This window comes from Gouania willdenowi, chromosome 1 (assembly GCF_900634775.1).
Source record: "Gouania willdenowi chromosome 1, fGouWil2.1, whole genome shotgun sequence".
Lineage (NCBI taxonomy): Eukaryota > Metazoa > Chordata > Actinopteri > Blenniiformes > Gobiesocidae > Gouania > Gouania willdenowi.
The window spans coordinates 31,748,970-31,770,313 of record NC_041044.1 but is presented as its reverse complement, the minus strand read 5'-3'; the positions used below and the strand labels follow the sequence as shown (position 1 = coordinate 31,770,313).

The following is a 21,344-nucleotide window of genomic DNA, read 5'->3' as shown; positions in this document are numbered from 1 at the left end:
TAAAGGTGAAACTTAGGCGAAAGATGGCGTATACTCCAATTTTTGGCTACACATGTCAGGAGTTTTTTTTAATTTATTTATTTGCTCAGCATTTCCTTATACCAGGAGCTATGGATCTTTCTTCAAATTGGCACTAAATGCTGAAAAAAAACTGTGATATTTTTTTAAAACAAGAAGCTGGTTGTGTTCACTCCTCTTACTTGCATTTTGTGTCTATTGTATGTTTTGTATATGGATAATACAGCTTGGAATTGTAGTGAGACCTGTTGCGAGTCGAGGTTGTGTGTGATGACGTGACGGACGTTTTAGCAGAACAGGTAGCAGTGTGTTTTGTGTACTAGTAAAATAAACAGAGTTATGAGGAACCCATGTTTCACTCATTTCATGACAGTCTGACCATCAAACCAAAGAGAAAATCTAGTTGAATAGCCCTGCTGTGCAGTTCTTAATTTCTGTGTATATCTGGACGACTGGCTTTGTTTGATATTGAGTAATAATGTTCATAAATCTAAAACAAAGATGTTGTTAGCAGTTTATAGTTTGTTGGCAAAACATTTTATTCATAGTTTTTTTCATAGTAACAATAACTACACAATTTTACACATTTTTACAAAAACTATATCAAAATATATTTATATATTTTTTTACAAATAAAAACAAAACTATAATTTTTTCACATATTACTTTGTCCAATTAGAACTCAAGTGCATGTGGATCCCTGAGGTCATTGGGAGAAATAAACTAAAGGATCTGTTTTAATGATAATCATCCAGGCGATAAGTACTACGTGTTGTTTGAGTGTAAAAATGTGAAAATACTGAGTTTTTGAGAAAGGTGTATACCAAAGTACTTCTTCTTTCTTGGTTATTGGCATGTTGCAACCAACTTAATAGGTGCATGTCGCCACCTACTGTACTTGTTTTATTTCATTACAGTACTTTAAAGCTCTTCTTCCCATTCACCCTGTCACTCATATACCAGTATTAGAATGAATGAATGAATGAATGGTCTTACACATCAAATTTGTCTCTGTGTATTTACAAACATTAAACTATCAGAATCAGAATCAACTTTATTGGCCAAGGGTGTATGAATACACACGAGGAATTTAATTTAATAATAATGAAATAAAATAAAATACAATAATAATAATAAGATAATAGTGCAGTAGTGCATTGATGAGTAGTGCAGGTGAACATTTAAATTAAAATATTATGTCCATGAACATTCTCAGTGACAGGTTGATCCAGGGTTGTTATGTTTAGTTCCATGGTTATTTCACAGTAACAGGAACAGGTCTGACACTCTTTGACTGTTTAGAGTTGATCAGAATGACAGCCTGGGGGAAGAAACTGTTTTTATGGCGGGTAGTTTTGGCGTACAGTGATCTGTAGCGTCTGCCGGAGGGGAGGAGTTTAAACAGATTGTGTGCAGGTTGATAAATGGTAATTGAAATCTTTTTTTAAACACATAAACTCTTATTCTGTATATTTGAGTCGACTGTATCTGTAACAGATTTAGTCATCTTAAATCTGCAGGTCATTTATTTGACAAAAGCTACACTATGATGAAATAGTCCTCCTGGTGCAGGGGTCACCACCCTCTCTGAAACCGTGAGCTACTTCAAAGTTACTGAGTAATCTGAAGAGCTACTAGTTTGATACACACATAAATACTGCTGCAATTTCCCAGTTTCACTTTGTTGAAATCTGTTCACAAATGGTTTTGATCCTACATCACAGTCAGGACTTTTATGGAAAGTTTGGATATGTTTTCCTTTAAGATCCATAAAATAACATGTGGTGTGCCTCAGGGATCAATTTTAGGCCCTGTTTGATTTAATCTATATATGCTCCCTCTTGGTGATGTCATCAGGGGGCACAGAGTGAACTTCCACAGTTATGCTGACGATACACAGCTGTATATCTCTGTGTCTCCTGATGACACCAGTCCAATGGATGCTCTTTTTAACTGTATTTTAGATATCAAATCATGGATGGCAGAAAACTTTCTCCCGCTCAATAAGGGCAAAACTGAGGTTTTAGTTCTCGGCCCTGAGGCCCAGAGAGAGAAACTTTTACCTAGACTTCAAACAGCATCTTTGACTCCCTCTTTACAAGTTAAAAACCGGGGCGTGATCTTATCTAAGCTCACTTTTATTCCTCACATTAAAAACTAACATTAACAAAATTAGGTTTTTTTCATTTGAAGAACATAGACAGAGTCCGCCCCATTCTCTCTCAGGCCAACCCTTAGACGCTAATTAATGCTTTTATCACCAGTCGAATCAACTACTGTAATGCCCTGCTTTCTGATCTTTCCAAAAAGACAATTTCAAGTTTATAGTTATTACAGAATTCAGCAGCACGTGTCCCGAGGAAGACCAGCAGGCGGGAACACATTACAGCCATTTTAAAATTGCTGCGTTGGCTCCCCGTGTGTTTCAGGATCAATTTTTAAGGTTCTTTTACTGGTTTTTAAGTGTCTTAATGGTATTGGGCCCTCTTATCTTTCAGAACTACTTTTACCATATGAGCCCTCCTGAACCCTGAGGTCCTCCGGCGCTGGCCTTTTAGCAATCCCCAAAGTCAGGACACGCACACAAGGTGAGGCGTCGTTCCAGTTATACAGCCCCTGTCTGTGGAACAGACTGGCAGAGCACCCGAGGGCTGCAGAGGACGTTCATGATTTTGAAAACAGGCTCAAGACCCACTTGTTTGATTTAGCTTTTAGCTAATTATTTATTCATTTTAGGATGTTATCTTATATGCTTTTATAGTTTTAGGATTGTTATCTTTTACGTTGTTTTCATAGTTTTAGGACTATTTTTTTATGATGTTTTTATAGTTTTAGAATGATCTTTTATCCTGTGTTTTAGGAATGCTGTCTTTTATGCTCTTTTATGTTTTAGGATTACGATCCCAGTGTTTCCTCAGAGGGAGCCCTCTGCACTAGGGGCTGTGATGGGCCGTGGCTGCAGTGGTTCTGTCTGTCTCATGACCCTCAGTGCTGGTAAATAGCTTTTGCTAATTTGCTGGACTGGGGGCTCTGTCTCTGTGTTATCGCCTTGTGCCCACGGTGTGTCCTGCTACTGGTGCAGATGGCTCCTTGTGATGTCTCCTTACTGAGATCCTCTGTACCCAGTCATGTGCCATTGTCCTTATTTTAACCTGAGTCTCTGGGGTTTGTATGGGGTGGATGTTTTGTTTATTCTTATTTTTTTAACTTTGTAAAATCACTTTGAGCTGCATTTTATTGTATGAAAAGTGCTTTATTGATTGATTGATTGATTGATTGATTGATTGATTGATTAGAGGGAAAGATAATGAAGAAAGACTTTGCATCTACTTAAAAAATTAGGAAATACTTAAGTCTCAACATGCAGCACTTTATTTTTCTTTAATTTATGCCATTTGTTTCATTTTCATGTCATTGTAAATCATCACGTTCCTATTTTACGAGCCACTAAATACTCTTTTAGTAACCGAAGCAAGTTCTCACAATTTAACAATTATGTAAATTCATAATTTATAAAAATCCACTTCTTTTTAAAAATTCTATCTATTTATTTATTAGAAGAAGAAAAAAAAACAGATCAAAATCTAATCACCAAAACTGCCGCATCTTTAATGAAATCCTATCTGCGATAGCGAAAATAAACAAAGTACGTAGCAGTATTTAACTCTACTAAGGCTCTGACTACAACTGTCACCTGAAGTCATCTTTGTGAGTTGAAGACTGGTAAAGCAGGTTCTTTTTTAGATGGATTTAACTGATGAATAGTGCTGCTGTGAGAACAGGCCTGAGGGCACCTCACATGGTCCATGCGGACTAACTGGGGCCCGCGGGCACCGTGTTGGTGACCCCTGTGACTACATTTCATTTCATTTCATTTTATTTATTCTTTTTTCATGGTAATGCAACATAAATTGGTACAACAATCCAGCAAACACAACAATAATACATTCCATGAAAAGAAGAACAGGAGTAGGATGAAGAAAAAATATTATAAACTCCTCCCCCATTCTTAACAAAAACGTTACAAATTAGATGGCACCGATGCCAAAAGATAACAATAGCCCAGAACAGATGTAATCAACTTTCGATTTTAACAATTTTCACTTTTTTTTATTAATTTTTTTAATTTTATTTCTCAATTATTATAAATGATTTTGCTAAAACAACAGTTGTTGTAAATTTAACAATTTTCACATTCATCTTTATACAAGTTAAGTATGTGCTGTTTATACTTATATTTGAATTGAAGAATATTTGAACAACATTTTAGATCATTTTCTAGAGAGTTCCATTGTATCACACCAGATACTGAGAGACACATTTTTTTGAGGGTATTTCCTGCAAAAGGTTGTTTTAAGTCATTATTTCTTCTGCTTGTCTCACTGTTTACAGTAAAAAGGGTTTGAAGTCCATGCGGTAACAGACAGTGTTTTGCTTTATGAACAACTAATAAAGTTTGTAAAGCAACCAAGTCCATCAGTTTGAGTAGTCCTGACCTCACACACAGTCCTGTGGTATGCTCTCTTGGAGAAACTCCATTAATTATTCTTATAGCCCTTTTTTGCAAAAGAAATAAGGGCGTTAAATTAGTAATATAAGAATTACCCCATATCTCCAAACAATACATTAAATATGGCAAAATAAAGGAGAAATATAGAATTCTCATTGCCTTGTAATTCAACATAAACTTTACTTTACTCAAAACGGCAATGTTTTTACACATTTTATTTCTTACGTAAGCTATGTGCGACTTCCACTTAAATTTTTCATCAATGAGAACTCCTAAAAACCTAAATTCTGACACTCTCTCAATAGTTATTCCATTTAAAGTTAAATGAACACTATCAGGATATTTTTGATTTGTGAACAACATACATTTTGTTTTGCTTAAGTTTAACGACAATTTGTTTTTATTTTTGTTTTTATTTTTATTTCGACTAAAGCTACGTTGTATTTCATTCAAAAAACTATGTCTAAAACTTTAAATGAAAGATTTGCCGTCAAAACATGTGTTTTTGGTGGTATAATCTGCAGAGCTGTAATTCTGCTACTATTTCCGGGTAAATAAAAACTTTACAGTTACAAAGTGGCTATTGATTGTTGCTAATGTGCAGCACTGTGTGGCGAAACTTCTCCTCGGCGCTGATTGGAGGATCGTTGCTTCTCTCTCTCTTCTGATTGGCTCACAGCAATGGGCGGTGCTGTAAAGTTCTCCTGCGGAAGACGGATGCAGGGATGGCTGAGAGTAGATGACCGTTTGACTGTGTTAAAGTCTCCACTATGGGCGTCTTGTGCGGGGAAAGTGGCTCTATGCGGTGCGGACTGTTCCACACAGCCGTCCTGTGTCTGTGGGCCGTGGTGTCGGTGAGCTGTTTCGGCCAGAACTTGGACAGTGAGTTAACGTTCCTGTTGCCTCCAGGAAGAACCGAGTGCTTCTACCAGAAAGCCTTAAATAATGGCACGATGGAGGTGGAGTATCAGGTAACTGAGTGAAGGCTCGTTGACACACTGCAAAAATAGGGAAAAGTTTACTTTAAGCGGTTTTCCTAATTTTATTCCTCAGATTTTTAGTAACATTTATTGCTTTAAATCCCGTGTCAAACTCATGGCCCGGGGGCCAAATCCGGCTCTTTGGAGCATCCAATCCGTCCCGCATGAGAAAGTAAAAATTACATAGAAAACATGACTCATTGTGTACATGAAACTTAACACTCCTGGTGCTTTTATTGCATGATTGCAGTTATTTTTAGTGTGAAAGTCAAGATCCTGTTGGGACTGATATATATTGCCTATTGCTTGGATATTGTAGGTTTCCTACATATTAAGTATTTTTGTGTGTACGTAGAAGTGCAAACTAGGGCACAATATTGTGAAAAATTACTCGTTTTTTGCATAAATCTGTGGCCCACTTGAGATCAAACTGCTCCGTATTTGGCCCCTGTACCAAAATGAGTTTGACACCCCTGCTTTAATGATTAATATGTAATGCGTGCTGAAGTGTAGCATTTAGAAAATATTAAACAGTTTAAGAATTAACAGTATAAACAATCAACAGGGTTTAACGTCAACAATAAAATTGTTTACAAATCTCCCTCTCAGTCTTAAGCAGTTAGAAAAAATATTGTTTTTGTGATGTTTTTACAAATGTGAATTTATAATATGAATGTAGATGTACAGTGATGTTTACTAGTTAGTTTCTCAGGATAATTCTGCTTAAATTCATGTACACCAAAGTTGTCTAACGTTCATGATTTTAGGCTCAACATTCTGCTAAATTTCACAATGAAATTTCTGAACTTTGCATTCAAAAGACAAAACAGGCCTACTATGTATTAAAAAAAAAAATCCACTTTTATTAGGTGGTCTTTCGCATACAGTTTTCAGTTGGAATTAAAGTGACAAGAACAAGCTGTTGATGCAGGTTTGCTAACACACGTTGGTTTTATGTTTTTTTTTTTTGCATCCTTTAGCATTCTTAACTTTTGTTGTTCTTATATCAGCACACTCTGTTTAAGTTACACCCGTTCCTCAAGCAAAAGAAACTAAGACTTTTAGCAATTTGTCCTTGGTGGAGTTTAGAGATTAGTTTAGTTTGTGTGTCTTTTGGAAGTTTGGTCAAAAGATTTTGCTCGTTGTACATCTATTTTGTCAAAAACATAATCAGAGAAAAGGAAAATAACTGCTTCTTAAACTTAACATCTTGCACAGTTTAGGAAACCAATTTGAAATCAATTTAACTTGGAAACATCGCAAATAATGCTGCTTGAAGTTGCCATCAGAGAATGGATTTTATTGCAGTTTGCTAAGCAACAATACTCAGGTCAGCTGGTGGTTAAACAAACCACAAAGCACCAAGGATCTGACAGTGAGCTAAGATAATATCCGCCACCCTATCAGTCCACCACCATCACTGATAGTTTATACAAGGCTGGATTGTTCACACATTAATGACAGGTGTGACGCCCTTTCTTATCATTAAAAACTAGACTATCATTTCATTATTTTCATCAACTATCTATTTTGGCATGGAGAACTCTTATAATTTCTCTTTTTAAAATCATTTTCTGTCAACTTTTGAAATGGTTTTGTGAAATAATCGCAGGAGCTCAATCATTTCAGAAAGAAGCAGATCTGCCCATTATTCTTTAAAAACAATGTCACAGTAGGTAAAGGACTTTCAATCCCCTTTCCAAATAATTCTGATGCCTTGTCATTGATTTCAGGACTCCTATTGTAATCTGTAATGTGCACATCTGAATAACAAGTTCTGATGAACTACGTACCACATACCCGGGAATACATCAAAATGACTTGGTTCCACCAAGTAAAATAAATCAAATTGTGTGATGTAAAATGGTAATCTACGTTCAATTGCCTTTGTAACGATATATCACACGACTACGTATGTTCCGATAAATTTAGAAAGTACCGGAAAAGGGGGTGCCCCTCAGCCCTGTCAAAAAGGCCTCCGAGAGGCTCTTGACATCCTCTCATAGAATATCCATGTCAAATTACATCCCGATTCAATGAGCATTAACAGAGGAGTAGTTATTTGAAATTTCCCCCAAGGACCCCCTGGCGCCCCCGTGCCAAATACGGAGTAATGGGCCCCATTCATATATTGGTATGTGTCAATGATTCGGTACCACCAACTGTCGCACTATTTGACTCACAAAAAAACGATGACTTTCATGGAAATTGCTGGAAAAAGGGGGCTGGGCCCCTAATCGAATTGTGCCAGGCATATTTGTAATCTACGTTGAATTACCTTTGACACGATATATAACACGATGTTCCCATAAATTTGGAAATTACCGGAAATGCGTGGTGTTGATACCAAACTGCATTCCGATCTAACGAGAGCTAACAAAGGAATAGATATTTGAAAAATGGGGCCCCCCTGGCACCCCCGTGACACGTACGGAGTATTGGGCCCCATTCTTATATTGGTATGTGCCAATGATTCGGTGCCAATGATTCGGTACCACCAACTGTCGAAATATTTGACTTGCAAATAAATGAGAAATTTACTTTTGTTTTTTTTCTCCTTCTTTTGGGTCCCCTTGGGGGAACCCCAAATCAAAAATCGATGTGACTCAGATTACATAATCCATCTTCACTGATCAACTAACAAGCATCTTTATTATCACGGTTTCTGTTGGTGCATGGCATAAATTACATATAGGAAAATTATGATGGCATAGTTGAGTTAATTGGAGATTTCTGTTATAATGACCAGCTTTAAAATGTGTTTTTGTGCTGGGCAGTATACTGGAGTATATTTTTGTTATGATATGAATTTTTAATATACTGCCGTACCAAAATATTTGATTACACAACCTTTGGAACGCTACGCTGCACCGCGTTTCAGACGTGACCCTTTTTAAGGTTTCACGCGGGGAAGGTAAACAATAGCACTCTGGTGTTAGTGTAATGGATAATAAAGACATTGAAAGTTCTAAAGCTGCAGAACTAGTAGAACTTGATGACACAGAAGAATTTGTGTCAAAAAGAAAAGCTGTGTGTGTTGTTTGGACGTTGACTGAACAACCATTTTATGCAAGTGTTGTTGGCGGCAACACAAGCAATTTGCTCCACCACCTTAGTCGCAAGCATGGTGGAGTATGAAGAATGCATGAAGTTAAAGTGGTTGCCCTCCACATTAGCAGCTAGCATGGGGAACGCAAAATAAAAGTCGAGCCAAATGTGATTTCAAAAAGCGTTTGCTTTTTCTGTCGTAGTGAGTCCCTCTAGCAAACTGTGGATCGCGATTGCAAACTCTGTCACTATCCATATTTACTTATTCTTAATATATTCTGTAATAAAATAACAAGTGTTTTTTAATGTGTTTGTTGTTTAGTGTGTTTTTTCAGTCATTTTATTTATTTGGTTATTTTTTGGGCTTTTGGAGTCATTGAGTTTAAACTGGTTTTGTTGTGTTTGTGTTTTTGGTGTAATTTATATGTACTGATTTAGTATTTTTGAGTAAATATGTTTTTGCAGTTGTTTAGTGTGTTTTTGGCATCATTTTGGGTAATTTTGTTGTCTTGCTGTAAATCGTGTGTTTTTGGAGTCCTTTTGTGTGTTTTTTACTCAATATGTGTATATTTGCCATATTTTTTGTTATTTTGTGCGCATTTTTAGTCATTTTCTAAATTATTCTCTAACTTTGTGTATTCCTGTTGTGATTTTGTGGGGTTTTTTGGAGTCATTACGTGTATTTTTGTTATGATTTTTAGTTTTTGGTGTGATTTGTGTATTTTTAGTGTGATTTGTGTATTTTTGGTGTTACTTTGTATAATTTTTAGTTATATTTTTGTATATTGTAATGTTATTATAAAATACTTGTTATATTCTTATTAATATTTACTTATTCTACAATATTCACCCATCATGACAGTAAAATAGACCATCCTAAGTCAATCTACTGCAGTAATTCCTCACTGATGATCAACGGACATTGTGAAACTACAAAAAATGAAATGACCAGAATAATAATCAAATGCATCACATCATAATCGACCAATCAGATTAAACGTAACGCACGGCACCAAAACAGCATTGGATGCTGGTTATTTTCTCAGTTTTAGAGCTTAAGAATTTTTTTTTATTTTGAATTGAATTCATTGGTGTTATTTTATTTAAAAATAATTGTATATTCAGACAAACCTTCTATTTTATACAGATGCCTTTGTGGAAAATAAATCAAGTTCCAGCTGTGCAAGATTTGGTCTCTACATGAGATGTTTACTGTATGTAAGGGAAAATAAAAGTGAGGGGTGAAACTGAGTAACTAGTAACTTTTGCTTTGAGTACTGTACTATTTAATTGAGCTACTTTTGACTTGTTCTTGAGTATTTTATATATGACTCACTTGAACTTAGGGCTGCACATTTATGGCCAAAATGAAAATCACAATGATTTTTTTAATATTGTAATCCCAATTATATTCACAATTATTTATCATGTTATGAAAAAATCTGTGTTTTTGTTACACTGCTTTTAAACAAACAATATGTATACCGTTTACAGTGCAAAATGTAACTTTAAATGACAATTATACTAAAAACATAATTAAAAAAAATAACCCAACAATTTAAAACGTACCAATGGCTAACTGAAAAAATTCACTACTACAGAGTGCAGAGCCCATATTTTAAATGTTAATATAGCCGACGATAAGGTTAATTCAATCAGGAAGACAACAAAAATCCTGATCACGATTAAGATTCAGTTGATTGTGCAGCCCTACTTTTATTTGAGTACAATCTCAATCAAGTAACATTACTTCTGCCAGAGTATGAGATATCACACCTCTGCCCATCTGTCCTTATAAATAATGCCCTACAGCTGCATTTTATTATGTTTTACAAACACAACGTATCATGTCTCCGTAAGTATTCACACTATCTGTGTTTCAAGTTAAACAACTTCCTTGAATGAATTATTACTCACATTAGAAACCGTTGTCAAAACAAGGCGACACCTTTTTGGCTGTCAGTGTAAACACAGAATCCTCTACACGATGTGTAGGAGTGGGTGGATTTTATTATCAGTTTGTTTGACTTGTGGGTGATTCTCACTCCATCAGCCAACATTAAGCCTGGCGTATGCTGGTCACTACCCAATCCTTTCATGGCCCGGATCCTTTCAACGCGTCTACATCTGGTCGGCCTAGTTCAAGGCAGTTTGTGTACTATTTAATAGGTTTGAAACCCTGCTATTTAAAAAGAATTAGAAATGCATGTTTTGAGTGAAATCCGATTTATTAGGGGGCCAAGTCTGCGGGGCCGGGACCAGCGGTGCTAGGAACCCTAATGTAATCGTTCCGATTATTACTGTTACCTTTTATAGTTCTGTTGGTAAAAGTGGTGCTGCAGGCTAAACCATGCAAGGGAGGGCAGTGCCCTTTGGAGGGTGGGTCCAAAACCCCCAGGGGACCTTGGACGCCAAAATTCACATATATCCGCCAGCAGGTGGCACTCTATAACAGTGGTCAACTCATTTTGGCCTATAACTCCCACACCGTTTGTTGCACAGTCAAAAACTTCATATCCACAGATTCCTTGAATAGCACTGAATCCCCTGGGCTAGGCCACGCCCATTTTTGCCTCAACTTTTCTACGAGTAAAATTGCGAAAACTGGAAAACCTACTTTTTCGAACTACTCCTTGGGATTTTGTCCAATCAGCCTGAAACTTGGCAGGTAGAGTCTTCAGTTGGACCTGATCTAAAGTTCAGGGAATAATTTTGTTCGGGTTAAGTATGCGCAAATTATTAACGAGTACGAGCTTTTTCTAGCTAGCTATGAAAACACGAACTGGTACATATCTCGGTCAAAATAAATGTAAAGAACACCAAATCTGAGATCCTTGGTTGGCATATGTGGGGGTACGTGGCAAATTTGAATAATGTAGGTCACTAGGGGGTGCTGCAAATATGGAATATTTATATCTCTTAAATTTGGTGGGTATGATCTTGGGTCCCTCCTGAGGCCATATCTCAAATTTATTCGTGATTGGTCAAAGTGGGCGTGGCTTATTACATCATAACATATAAATAAACAAATATTTATTTCAGCTGAATTCTAATGTTGAGGGCAGTGAAATTTACAGGGTAGAAATAGAAGACCACACAGACCGCCCATACCAAAAATTGCGCTATAATTGCAAAAGCACTTTGGCCTCTAACTTTCACATTTTAATTCACATCTTCAAAAACTTCATATCCTCTAGTTCCCTATATAGAGTCGCATCTTCTGACATAAGCCACGCCCACTCCCACGGCATATTGCTCTTTGTAAGTCACTACGTATCAAAAACCTACTTTTTCGAATTACTCCTTGGGGTTTTGTCTAATCAGCATAAAACTTGGCACGTAGAGTTTTCAGTTGGACCTGATCTAAAGTTGATAAAAGAATTTTGTTGGCTCAAAATATGTGCGAATAATTACTGAGTACATTTTTCTAGCTAGATATAAAAATGCATAACGGTTGCATATCTCGGTCAAAATGAATGCTAACAACACCAAATCTGAGATCCTTAGTTGCCATGTGACTGTAAGGGTATGAGCAAAATTTTGATAATTTACGCCACTAGGGGGCGCTGCAAATATCGGAAATTTATATCTCTTAATGGCACGACCGATTTTTACCAAATTTGGTGGGTATGACCTTGGGTTGCTCCTGGGGCCATATCTCAACGTTAATTGCGATTGGTCAAAGTGGGTGTGGCTTATTACAACATAACATATAAATAAACAAACCTTTATTTTAGCTGAAGTAATATGTTGAGGGCTGTGAAATTTACAGGATACATATATAAGAGCACACAGATCACCCATACCAAAATGTGCACCGCTTGGTGGCGCTATAATGGGTGCAAACGCATTTTGGCCTGTAACTTTCACATTTTAAATTACATTTCCCAAAACTTCACATCCACCTGTTCACAGCAAATTGCACGTTGGCCTGTGTCCTGACGCTAGCCCCAAGCCAGTCATCCTTTGTGACGTACTTCCATGGGCTCCGCAAAACTGCTTGCTGTTCTAGTTTTAGTTTTTATCTAATTTTCTGTTTGATTTTTGATTGTCAATGTTGTGTATTGTGTTTTTATCCATTTTTTTTTTTTAAATAAACAATTAAAAACACCACAAAACAGTCATATGTTTAAATGTACACTATTAAAATATTTAACAGTTGTATGGTCAGTTTACATTCAAATATCACATCCCCACAGCTCTGTCGTAAGGATTGTGAGTGAAGGATATGACATAGAAAGGATCTGAAAGGATTCGGTAGTGACAATTAGGCTTTACACCGATCTGATCAGATTATTGAATCGGCCGATATTTTGTATTTTATGTAATCAATGTGATCAGCTTGTGATGGCAAAATTGATTAATTATATTTACTCATATATTTTCTCATATGCTTACTCATATATTTGATCTTATTCAAATATATTGTCTTAAGTTGTAGACTTTCCATGTCTTTTGTCTTCCTCTTTCTGGAAGGTTGGTTAACTCACCCTCCCAATACACATTGGCCAGACACGACGACACACACACACACACACACACACACACACACACACACACACACACACACACACACACACACACATTTCTACGCTCATCTCCTCACCTCTTCGGGGGGTGGGGGAGGGAGTGAAACTGGGTAAAAACATGTGTGAAGTGTGATCCTGAGTCAGTCTCGTGTTGCTCCCTTTGGCCAAAGGGATCTCCCTTTTGGCCAAGGGGAGATCCCTTTGATTATCCTGCTGTACCTTTTTTATTTAGTTTAGAATAAAATCATTTTTTATTACTTCATCATCCCTCCAGAATGGTCTTCATCATTTATCACCACAGTGTGTTTTCAAGTCAAAGACGAGGTAACCGTAAATTTCACCGTAACAAGCTGTTATGTCTTAATTCCCTGATACGATCAATGACGTCATTGTGTGTGTGTATGTGTGCGCCCCACCTCTGCGATACAGTCATGAAATGTGTGTTTGCTCCTAATGCTGATAGAGGCTTCACGTAGTTCCAGTGTGTCTCGTCTTCAGACACGGTGGGGATTTTACACAGAATCATGTATCAGGCTTTAGTCTCACTAACTTTGACGTCTTTGAGCTTTTTAAATTCTGAATAATGACTTTGTGTTTTCTTGTGTTCTTCCAGGTGATAGCAGGTGCTGGCATGGATGTGGACTTCACCATCATCTCCCCACAAGGCATCAGTCTTATCTTTGAGACCCGTCGCTCTGATGGAGTCCACGTGTAAGGGCCTTAATCTACACACTGATCCCTCTGTGTTTAATGTTTGACTCATCAACCCCCACCTTTCTGCAGGGTGGAGCTCACCGACGAAGGAGACTATGAAATCTGCTTTGACAACAGCTTCAGTCACTTCTCAGAGAAGATGGTGTTCTTTGAGATCATTGTTGAAGGACACGCTGGAGACGTGGGCGCAGATGAAGAGTGGGCGGGTTTAGAGGAACCTGATGGAAACCTGCTTGATTACAAGCTGGAAGACATCCGTGTAAGTTTGGAAGTTTGACAGAAGTTACGTATATCCAGCCATCTAAACTAGTTCACAGTGTGGGGTTTAATGAGCAAACCAACACTTTATCATGTTGGTGTATGACAGCTGGCAGTTGAAACATGTCAGCAGATCAAGTTTCCACAGAGAAACCGTACAGAGCAACTTACTGTACGTCACAATTGAGGAATAATTCTTTAAAAATATGAAGAATTAAAATCAAGAATTCAGACCAAAAACAACACTGTTGCAGCAACAGGAAAGGAAAGAGTGCAGACAGAGAATTGATGACTGTTAGTACTTAAATTTGTGAGATTATACAATATTAATTCATCGGAGAATAAACTAAGGCTTTATTACAGCACAGGCGTGCTTCTGTTCACGTATCCGCCTGAATTTTTGGGGGCAGTTTGTGGCTCTGATGCTCTGTTCATACAGCTCAGCTTACATCATAAGGTAGACAATATTTGTGCTTTTTACAGCCTGTATTATCTAACAGGACTGAGGCTTCCTGAATACATGGATGAATTGATAATCAGCTGATTAATGTAGGTCAGTCATGGTAAATGGAAGGATTGCATCTATCTATTTTTTTCTCCCGTCAGCTGTTAAATCCGATCCACGCATCAATGTGTGCAGAGAGGCATTTGGTCCCGACTAGGTTAGCCGTTCAGCCTATGTTACCGTGGAGATTTACTTCGACCAGCGTTGTAGTCCGGCACATGCGGAATAAATCCTGGAAGTTGACACAAGAGGAAATCCAGTTTGTAGAACAGGCCCCTAAAACTTTGGACTAACTGCACAAATTCTGTTTAAAGCATTAAAAAAGTCAACAATATACATAATATGCTTAATGACAGGGGGGGAGGCAACTCAAAGGTAATTACAGTTAAAGGGGCAGGGACATAAGTGTTCTACCCACTCATTTTCAGACACCTCATTTTGTATGTTTATGTATGTAGTTTTTTTGCTTGCCTACCATTCAGTTATAAAACTTAAAAATGTTCCCAGTTTTACCCATTTTGACCTTTTTTTTTTTTTTACCTTTTGGTCAACAAATGTCATTCATTATCCTCAAAAGCTACAAATGAGATAATAAAGACAATTGTTAAAGTTTTAAGTCAATTAATGTTAAGAGTTCTATTGGTTTAGTTTCTAATATATACGTTTATGTCATATGAGCGTTTCAATTGTCTTTCATAAGCAATGTGCTTTTAAAAAAAAGTATATCGGCTTCCAAAATCAGCTTTAGATACCGGCCATCGGCTGAATTTTTTATTTATTTTTTAATCAGTATCAGCATCGGCCTTTGAAAATTCCATATCGATCGACCTCTAATAAAAATAAATAATCTTTAAGCACACAAGAAAACATCTTCAGAATAATTGCATTAATTAAAATAATTAGCTTACTGGATTTTCAGTGAGAAATTCTCTTTTTCTGGGGTGAAAAAATAAATCTACCAAATATTGTTGATTGAACATATGCCAGTAATGCAACATATTCATCACCCTGAAACTGTTCAGTGTTTGGCTGAATTTAAGAGTCTGACTGTGTGTAACCGCTACATGTAGTTTTGACCTGATGTATTGACAACAGGCCAATAACAGATAATACAAGAGCTGTACAGGATTCATAAACGGAAACATGGTTTCCTCAAGAGGTTGGACCAAAAACCGTCGTCCAATAGATGTTTCTTGTTTTAGTCATCTTTCCAAACGGCTAATGCTTTTTGCTTGTTTCTCCGCTCCAATTAGGAGTCCATGGACTCACTGCGCAGGCGTTTGGAACACAGCCACCAGATGCAGACGGTGTTACGGGCTCATGAAGCGCGAGACCGAAACCTGCTGGAGGACAACCTCTGGAGAGTGTCCTTCTGGTCGTGTGCATGCACGGTGGTGATGCTGTGTGTGGCGCTGATACAGGTAAAGGGATAACTGCATCTTTTAATGTTTGGATTCTTTTTACTGAGAGATTTTTATTCATGCGCAACCTTATGTGCAATTTCCAGAGAAGAAGGTCTAACTAAAAATAAAGTTTTTTGGTAGTTACAGAATACATGAAAAATGTATTACCACACATAAGATATGCCCCAACTTGTCCACCTCCTGTTGTTGTTTGGGACTTTCCCTCTGGTGTTTTTATGTACAAAAAAAATCTGGACTCTCTCCAGAAGTCAAGAGAGAAAAGCAATGTCAGCGGTGATGAACAGATAATCTAGTGAACCGTTGAAACTTTCCACAAAATGACTTTGTCAAATGTTCCTTTCTTAAAGCTTCATAGTCTGCCCAAGCCCGCCCCCTGCTGGTTTTGTTACAGTTAAGAGAAGAAAATTTATCAAGTAGTAGGAGTTTTTATTTATTTTTGGCTTCAAAGAATAATCCAGCCATAATGGATTATGTGTTTATGTGTTGCTATGTTTTAGAACAGCAGAATATATTGTACTAATGATCCAGGAATAAAGCAGTGAAACACAACCAGAGACGAGAAGTCATAAATATGTTAAACAGTTTTTTTTTCTTTATCTCGCATATAGATTTTAAATGATCAGCACCATGCCTCTATTCTCAGAACCAGAACAGCTTTGTTGTCATTATTTATTTAGTTATTTATTTGATAGGGACAGTGCATAATCATGAACATCTGTAATACAGTGTAAATATGACAGATTATAGCAAAAAAGCTCATTTCCATCTGTTGTCCTTAGGCAGGTAACACAAAATAGAAATACATTTACAAACATTACATAAAACAATAGTAGACAGTATCATTGATACAAACATTGACACAATTAAAATGTAAAAAAAAAGAAGAGAGAAAATAATACATAAAAAGGTTAGTAAATAGAGCTGGGTGTCACCAGATTTATCCCAATATTTTTGCCCTTTAACGACATTTTTTGCAATACAGCGTTTCTGCAATAATCGATATATCACGGGAAATTTAATCTACGATACATTACGATATTTGTGTCACTGAAGAAATTCAGAATTCATCAGCTGCACTGAATCTATTTCACAAAACATTGTCAATCAATTTCACATGAATGACAGCCAAGTAAAACAAAGTGTATACTGCACACACTGACCACAACTAGTCACATGTCCTTCTGTTATGTTTAAGTCTTTAAGGGAAGACTGATACAAAATAATGTTTCACCAAAATATTGTTAATGATGTTTGTGCAAATGAACTTTAAATCATTAAAAACAAAATGAATGCAGAAAATACTAGTATTATCAACTTCTCTGTAAAGATGGGCACATCAGTAGGGGTGGGAACCTCTGGGTACCTCATGATACGATGCGATACAAATCTCACGATAACGATTATCTCACGATATGACGATACTGCGATTGTTGATATATTGGTCAGAAATCAATCTGCGATAATCAATGACATAAGAAAAAACAAAGATTAAGTGGAAAAATACTATTTTTATTTTATATCTGTGAAAGAAAATAAACTGAAAGTGTCCTATGAACATTTTAGTGCAACATTTCTGTAAATAAGTTTCAACATACCAATGTAAACGAATAAATATCTCCAATAGTGCTTTGTGTAAACAAAAAATAGGGTTTTTCTTACCAGTGACACCATTATAGTGCAATATTCCAGTAAACAATATATTGGTTCCTTCAACAAACAGTGATAACATTTCTGTGAAGACTTACCTGCACATTTTAGTGAAACAACAGAAATAGTTTTGAAAAAAAAAAAAATCAATACTTATCGCGAGCATATCGATAATCCATTGTGCGAAAAAAATATTGTGATATATCGCCGTATCGAGATATCATCACACTCCTACATATCAGTGCTGCTTAACAAGCAGAATGAACTTTGTTTATGAAAACTGGAAAATTTCACTGCATATGAAAAATAAACATTTCAGTCAGTTCATTATAATATAAACAACTGGCCCCACATTTTAACTTATGCTAAATACTAATAGAAATTTGTTCGTTGTAAACTGGAAAACCTGTGAACATTTAACTTGTACTCAGTATTTAACTTGTGTAAAAAAAAAAAAAAATTAAAATTTAAAAAAATTGATATTTGGTGCCAGTGAATCTAACATACCACAAGACAAAATATTGCAGTGTTTTAGCACACTCCTATTAGTAAATAAAACTAAGTGCTCATATTGATATTGCAGTAAATGTTCCTTAGTCTGCTTTAAGAAACTCTGATGGTCTTTGGGAAATATAAGAGTTTATTCTTGCAGTTTGTTGCATGGACCAGAAAACACTTTAACTTAACATAAGCACCAATAGCACTGGATTTAGCACACTGTTAAAAAACAAAACAAATATATATCAGTATAATAAATAGTTACAATGAAGACAGACTGGCATACATTATTTATTACTTGAATCTCATACAAACACTTTTTTGTATTTTGTATTTTTATTTTTTTTAATCATTTAGGCTTTAAATGTCAACGTTAATACACATTTAACTCTACGTTAATAAGTTGAATTCCATCATTAAGTGTCTGCCTTTTGAATCATTTGCTTTTGTTCCAAGTTTACATGGTGATCAGTAATTTTTAATCAAAGCTTGTTATTAATAATCTAGTGTTTTTTTTTTTTTCCTCACAAACATCATGACTTTGTGTCGATTTGAAACCACAGTGTGTGACTTTGTCGTCTTTGCTTTACAGGTTTACACTGTTCGTAAACTGTTTGACGATAATCGTAGGATCTGTACATAAAGTCTACAGCTGTTCAGGACGCACTGAGAATGAAAGCACTCCACCTAGAGGACAGGAAGACCATCCAACACCTACGTCATCGGATTAGATTTTTTTTAATACAAAAGCTTTGCTGTAATGTACGTTAATTCAGAGTAATAAATAAATGTGATGGGACCACAGAAGGTTACTTACCTGCCCAGCAAAGCTAAATGTGGCGGTTTATTTAATGAACAGCTCTTAGTGCTGGATTAGACAGAACCACGCTGAAGTAAAACTGTCTCCATTCACTTTGGAATGCAGGTACTGATCATCTGAAGGATTTTGAAAGGATGGAAAGTGATGTGTAAATTAAAATGGAACCAACAGACCTCTCTAACTCAACAAGATCACATTGTGGATCCTGTCATATTTGTGATTGGCCTAATTGTTTCTATGGTTACTGCCTTGTTGATTATTTATTTTAAGAAGTTAACAATACTTTTTTCATATGCCACCAGAGAGAGAGACATACTTTTTTTTTTTTTGCCATCAATGTGAATATTACTTCAGAATAAAACTTTATTTTAGATTAAAGATGTTTTTATTTGTGAGAAATCAAGTTACTTGTGTCAGGGAAATGTAACAGTTTGATGTATACTCCCATGTTTACCCCCCTTTTTTTGAATAAAGATGTTTACAGCTCCTATTGATGTCATGCATTCATCATTTTTCTTACACATGAAATGATTTAGAACAGGGGTTCTCAACTGGTTTCACCCTGGGACCCACATTTTGCCACGATCATTAATCGTGACCCACTTTTTTTTTTCAGAATTCAACCAACCAAATTAAGTTTTTCAAAAATATCTGTTGAAAACACATACACAAAATATATTTTAAATCTATATATTTTCCAGTGTCATGGTCTGAGTTTACCTTGTGCTGAGATCGTCTATGAGCATGCGCACTACCAGAAAATGAATTTATGCTACTTCCGCTTAGCTTTTTTCTACTTTGGCCGTTCTGAGATTCAAAATTTAATTTCAAAGCTAAGGTTATTTGACGAGTGCTGAATGGCTCCTTTTCTTGGGGAAAAATGTACAACTGCTGAATATATGAGGCAGGAGAAATATGTTTTATAATGTATTCTATGCAATTTTTTATTATTACATGTATTGAGTTTGTATTAAAAAAGAATTGTTTTATAATTTATTCAATGCAGTTTGTTTTTAATAATTACTTTTTTTCTGTAAATAAAGCCCATGTGGGAAAAAAAACATGATTATAATGAAACTCCATACAAAAATAATTTATTTTCCAAAAAAACCAAGATTATAATAAAACTCCATAAGAAAATAAATTTATTTTCCAAAAAAGCATGATTATAATATACATTGCAGTAAGTAACAGTTAATCTAATGTAACTTAATTTTTTAAATCAGTATAATCCAGCACAGGTACATCTCAGTTCGTAGCAGTCACGTACTGATCAGCACGGAGGGAAACTCAGTTCACATCGTACTTTCTTCTTAAATTAAAATGGAAAAAAACTTGATTGTTTTTTTTTCTTTCCTATTTTAGGTATATAGTAGGAAAGGCATGAAATTTTGCTAAGGTTATAGTATAGTAGGTAAGGCTATAGTAATAGTAGTTTTTTTTTTTTTTTTGGGTGGGGGGGGGGGTTAAGTAAAGCTATAGTAGGTACAGTATAAGCGTGGAAACAATTTGATTTGATTTTTTTTTTAATTAAGGTAAGGTAAGGTTATCGTGATGCATAAAAATTAAAACATTTTTTAGTTTGAGGTAAGGCTATAGAAAGGCATGAAAGATGATAAACATGTGGAAACACACACATTTCAGAGATGATGCTTACTTTGATTATTCGACGTGGAAGAACTGTTTGTCTGGCCAGCTATCCAAGTTTCCGCTTCTAGCATGACTAAGTTATTCTGTCGCTTCTTCTTCTTCTTTGTGGGTGTGTTATGGTAAGGCTATAGTAGGTAAGGCTATAATAGGGCATAAAAATGGAAACAACTTGATTTTTTTCTTTCTATTTTAGGTATATAGTAGGAAAGGCTATAATAAGGCATGAATTTAGAAACATTTATGTCTTTTTTAAGTAAGGCTATAGTAAGACATAAATATGATTCTTTTTTTTTTTTTAAGGCTATAGTAGGTAAGGCTATAGGAAGGCATACAAATTGAAACAATTTGAATTTTTTTTTTTTTTTTTTTGGGGGGGGGGGGGTTTAAGTAAAGCTATAGTAGGTACGGTATAAACATGGAAACAATTTGATTTGATTTTTTTTTTTTTTTCAGGTCAGGTTATAGTGATGCATAAAAATTAAAACATTTTTTATTTTTTTTTCCAAATTTGAGGTAAGGCTATAGAACGGTATAAAAGATGAGAAAAATGTGAAAAACACCCACATTTCAGAGGTGAGACTTCATGTGGCCATACCTGCCTGTCATTATGTGATTTCACCAGGTTTCAGAAACTAAGCAGGGCTGGACCTGGTTAATACTTGGATGGAGGACCACTGAAATTTCCAGGTGCCACAGAGGCGAGACAAGAAATGTCAAAACCACTAAAAGTAAATGGTAATATT

At 35.9% G+C, this 21,344-nt stretch overlaps 1 protein-coding gene across 1 annotated transcript; it reads left to right on the top strand.

The window, feature by feature from the left end:
* Window positions 1-5,227: 5,227 nt before the first annotated feature.
* tmed1b (transmembrane p24 trafficking protein 1b) lies at window positions 5,228-19,441 on the top strand. Its single transcript, XM_028448579.1, has 5 exons — window positions 5,228-5,499; window positions 13,699-13,796; window positions 13,869-14,058; window positions 15,816-15,983; window positions 18,724-19,441. Exons 1-5 carry the CDS (start codon window positions 5,299-5,301, stop codon window positions 18,772-18,774), a joined length of 708 nt encoding a protein of 235 aa, XP_028304380.1. The 5' UTR covers window positions 5,228-5,298; the 3' UTR covers window positions 18,775-19,441.
* Window positions 19,442-21,344: the final 1,903 nt, after the last annotated feature.

Excerpts from the sequence above, each read along its gene's own strand:
- tmed1b (XM_028448579.1), top strand. The coding sequence starts at position 5,299 with ATGGGCGTCTTGTGCGGGGAAAGTGGCTCTATGCGGTGCGGACTGTTC. Across the intron at positions 5,500-13,698 it reads CGATGGAGGTGGAGTATCAG|GTGATAGCAGGTGCTGGCAT; the intron begins GTAACTGAGTGA and ends GTGTTCTTCCAG. Across the intron at positions 15,984-18,723 it reads TGTGTGTGGCGCTGATACAG|GTTTACACTGTTCGTAAACT; the intron begins GTAAAGGGATAA and ends TTTGCTTTACAG.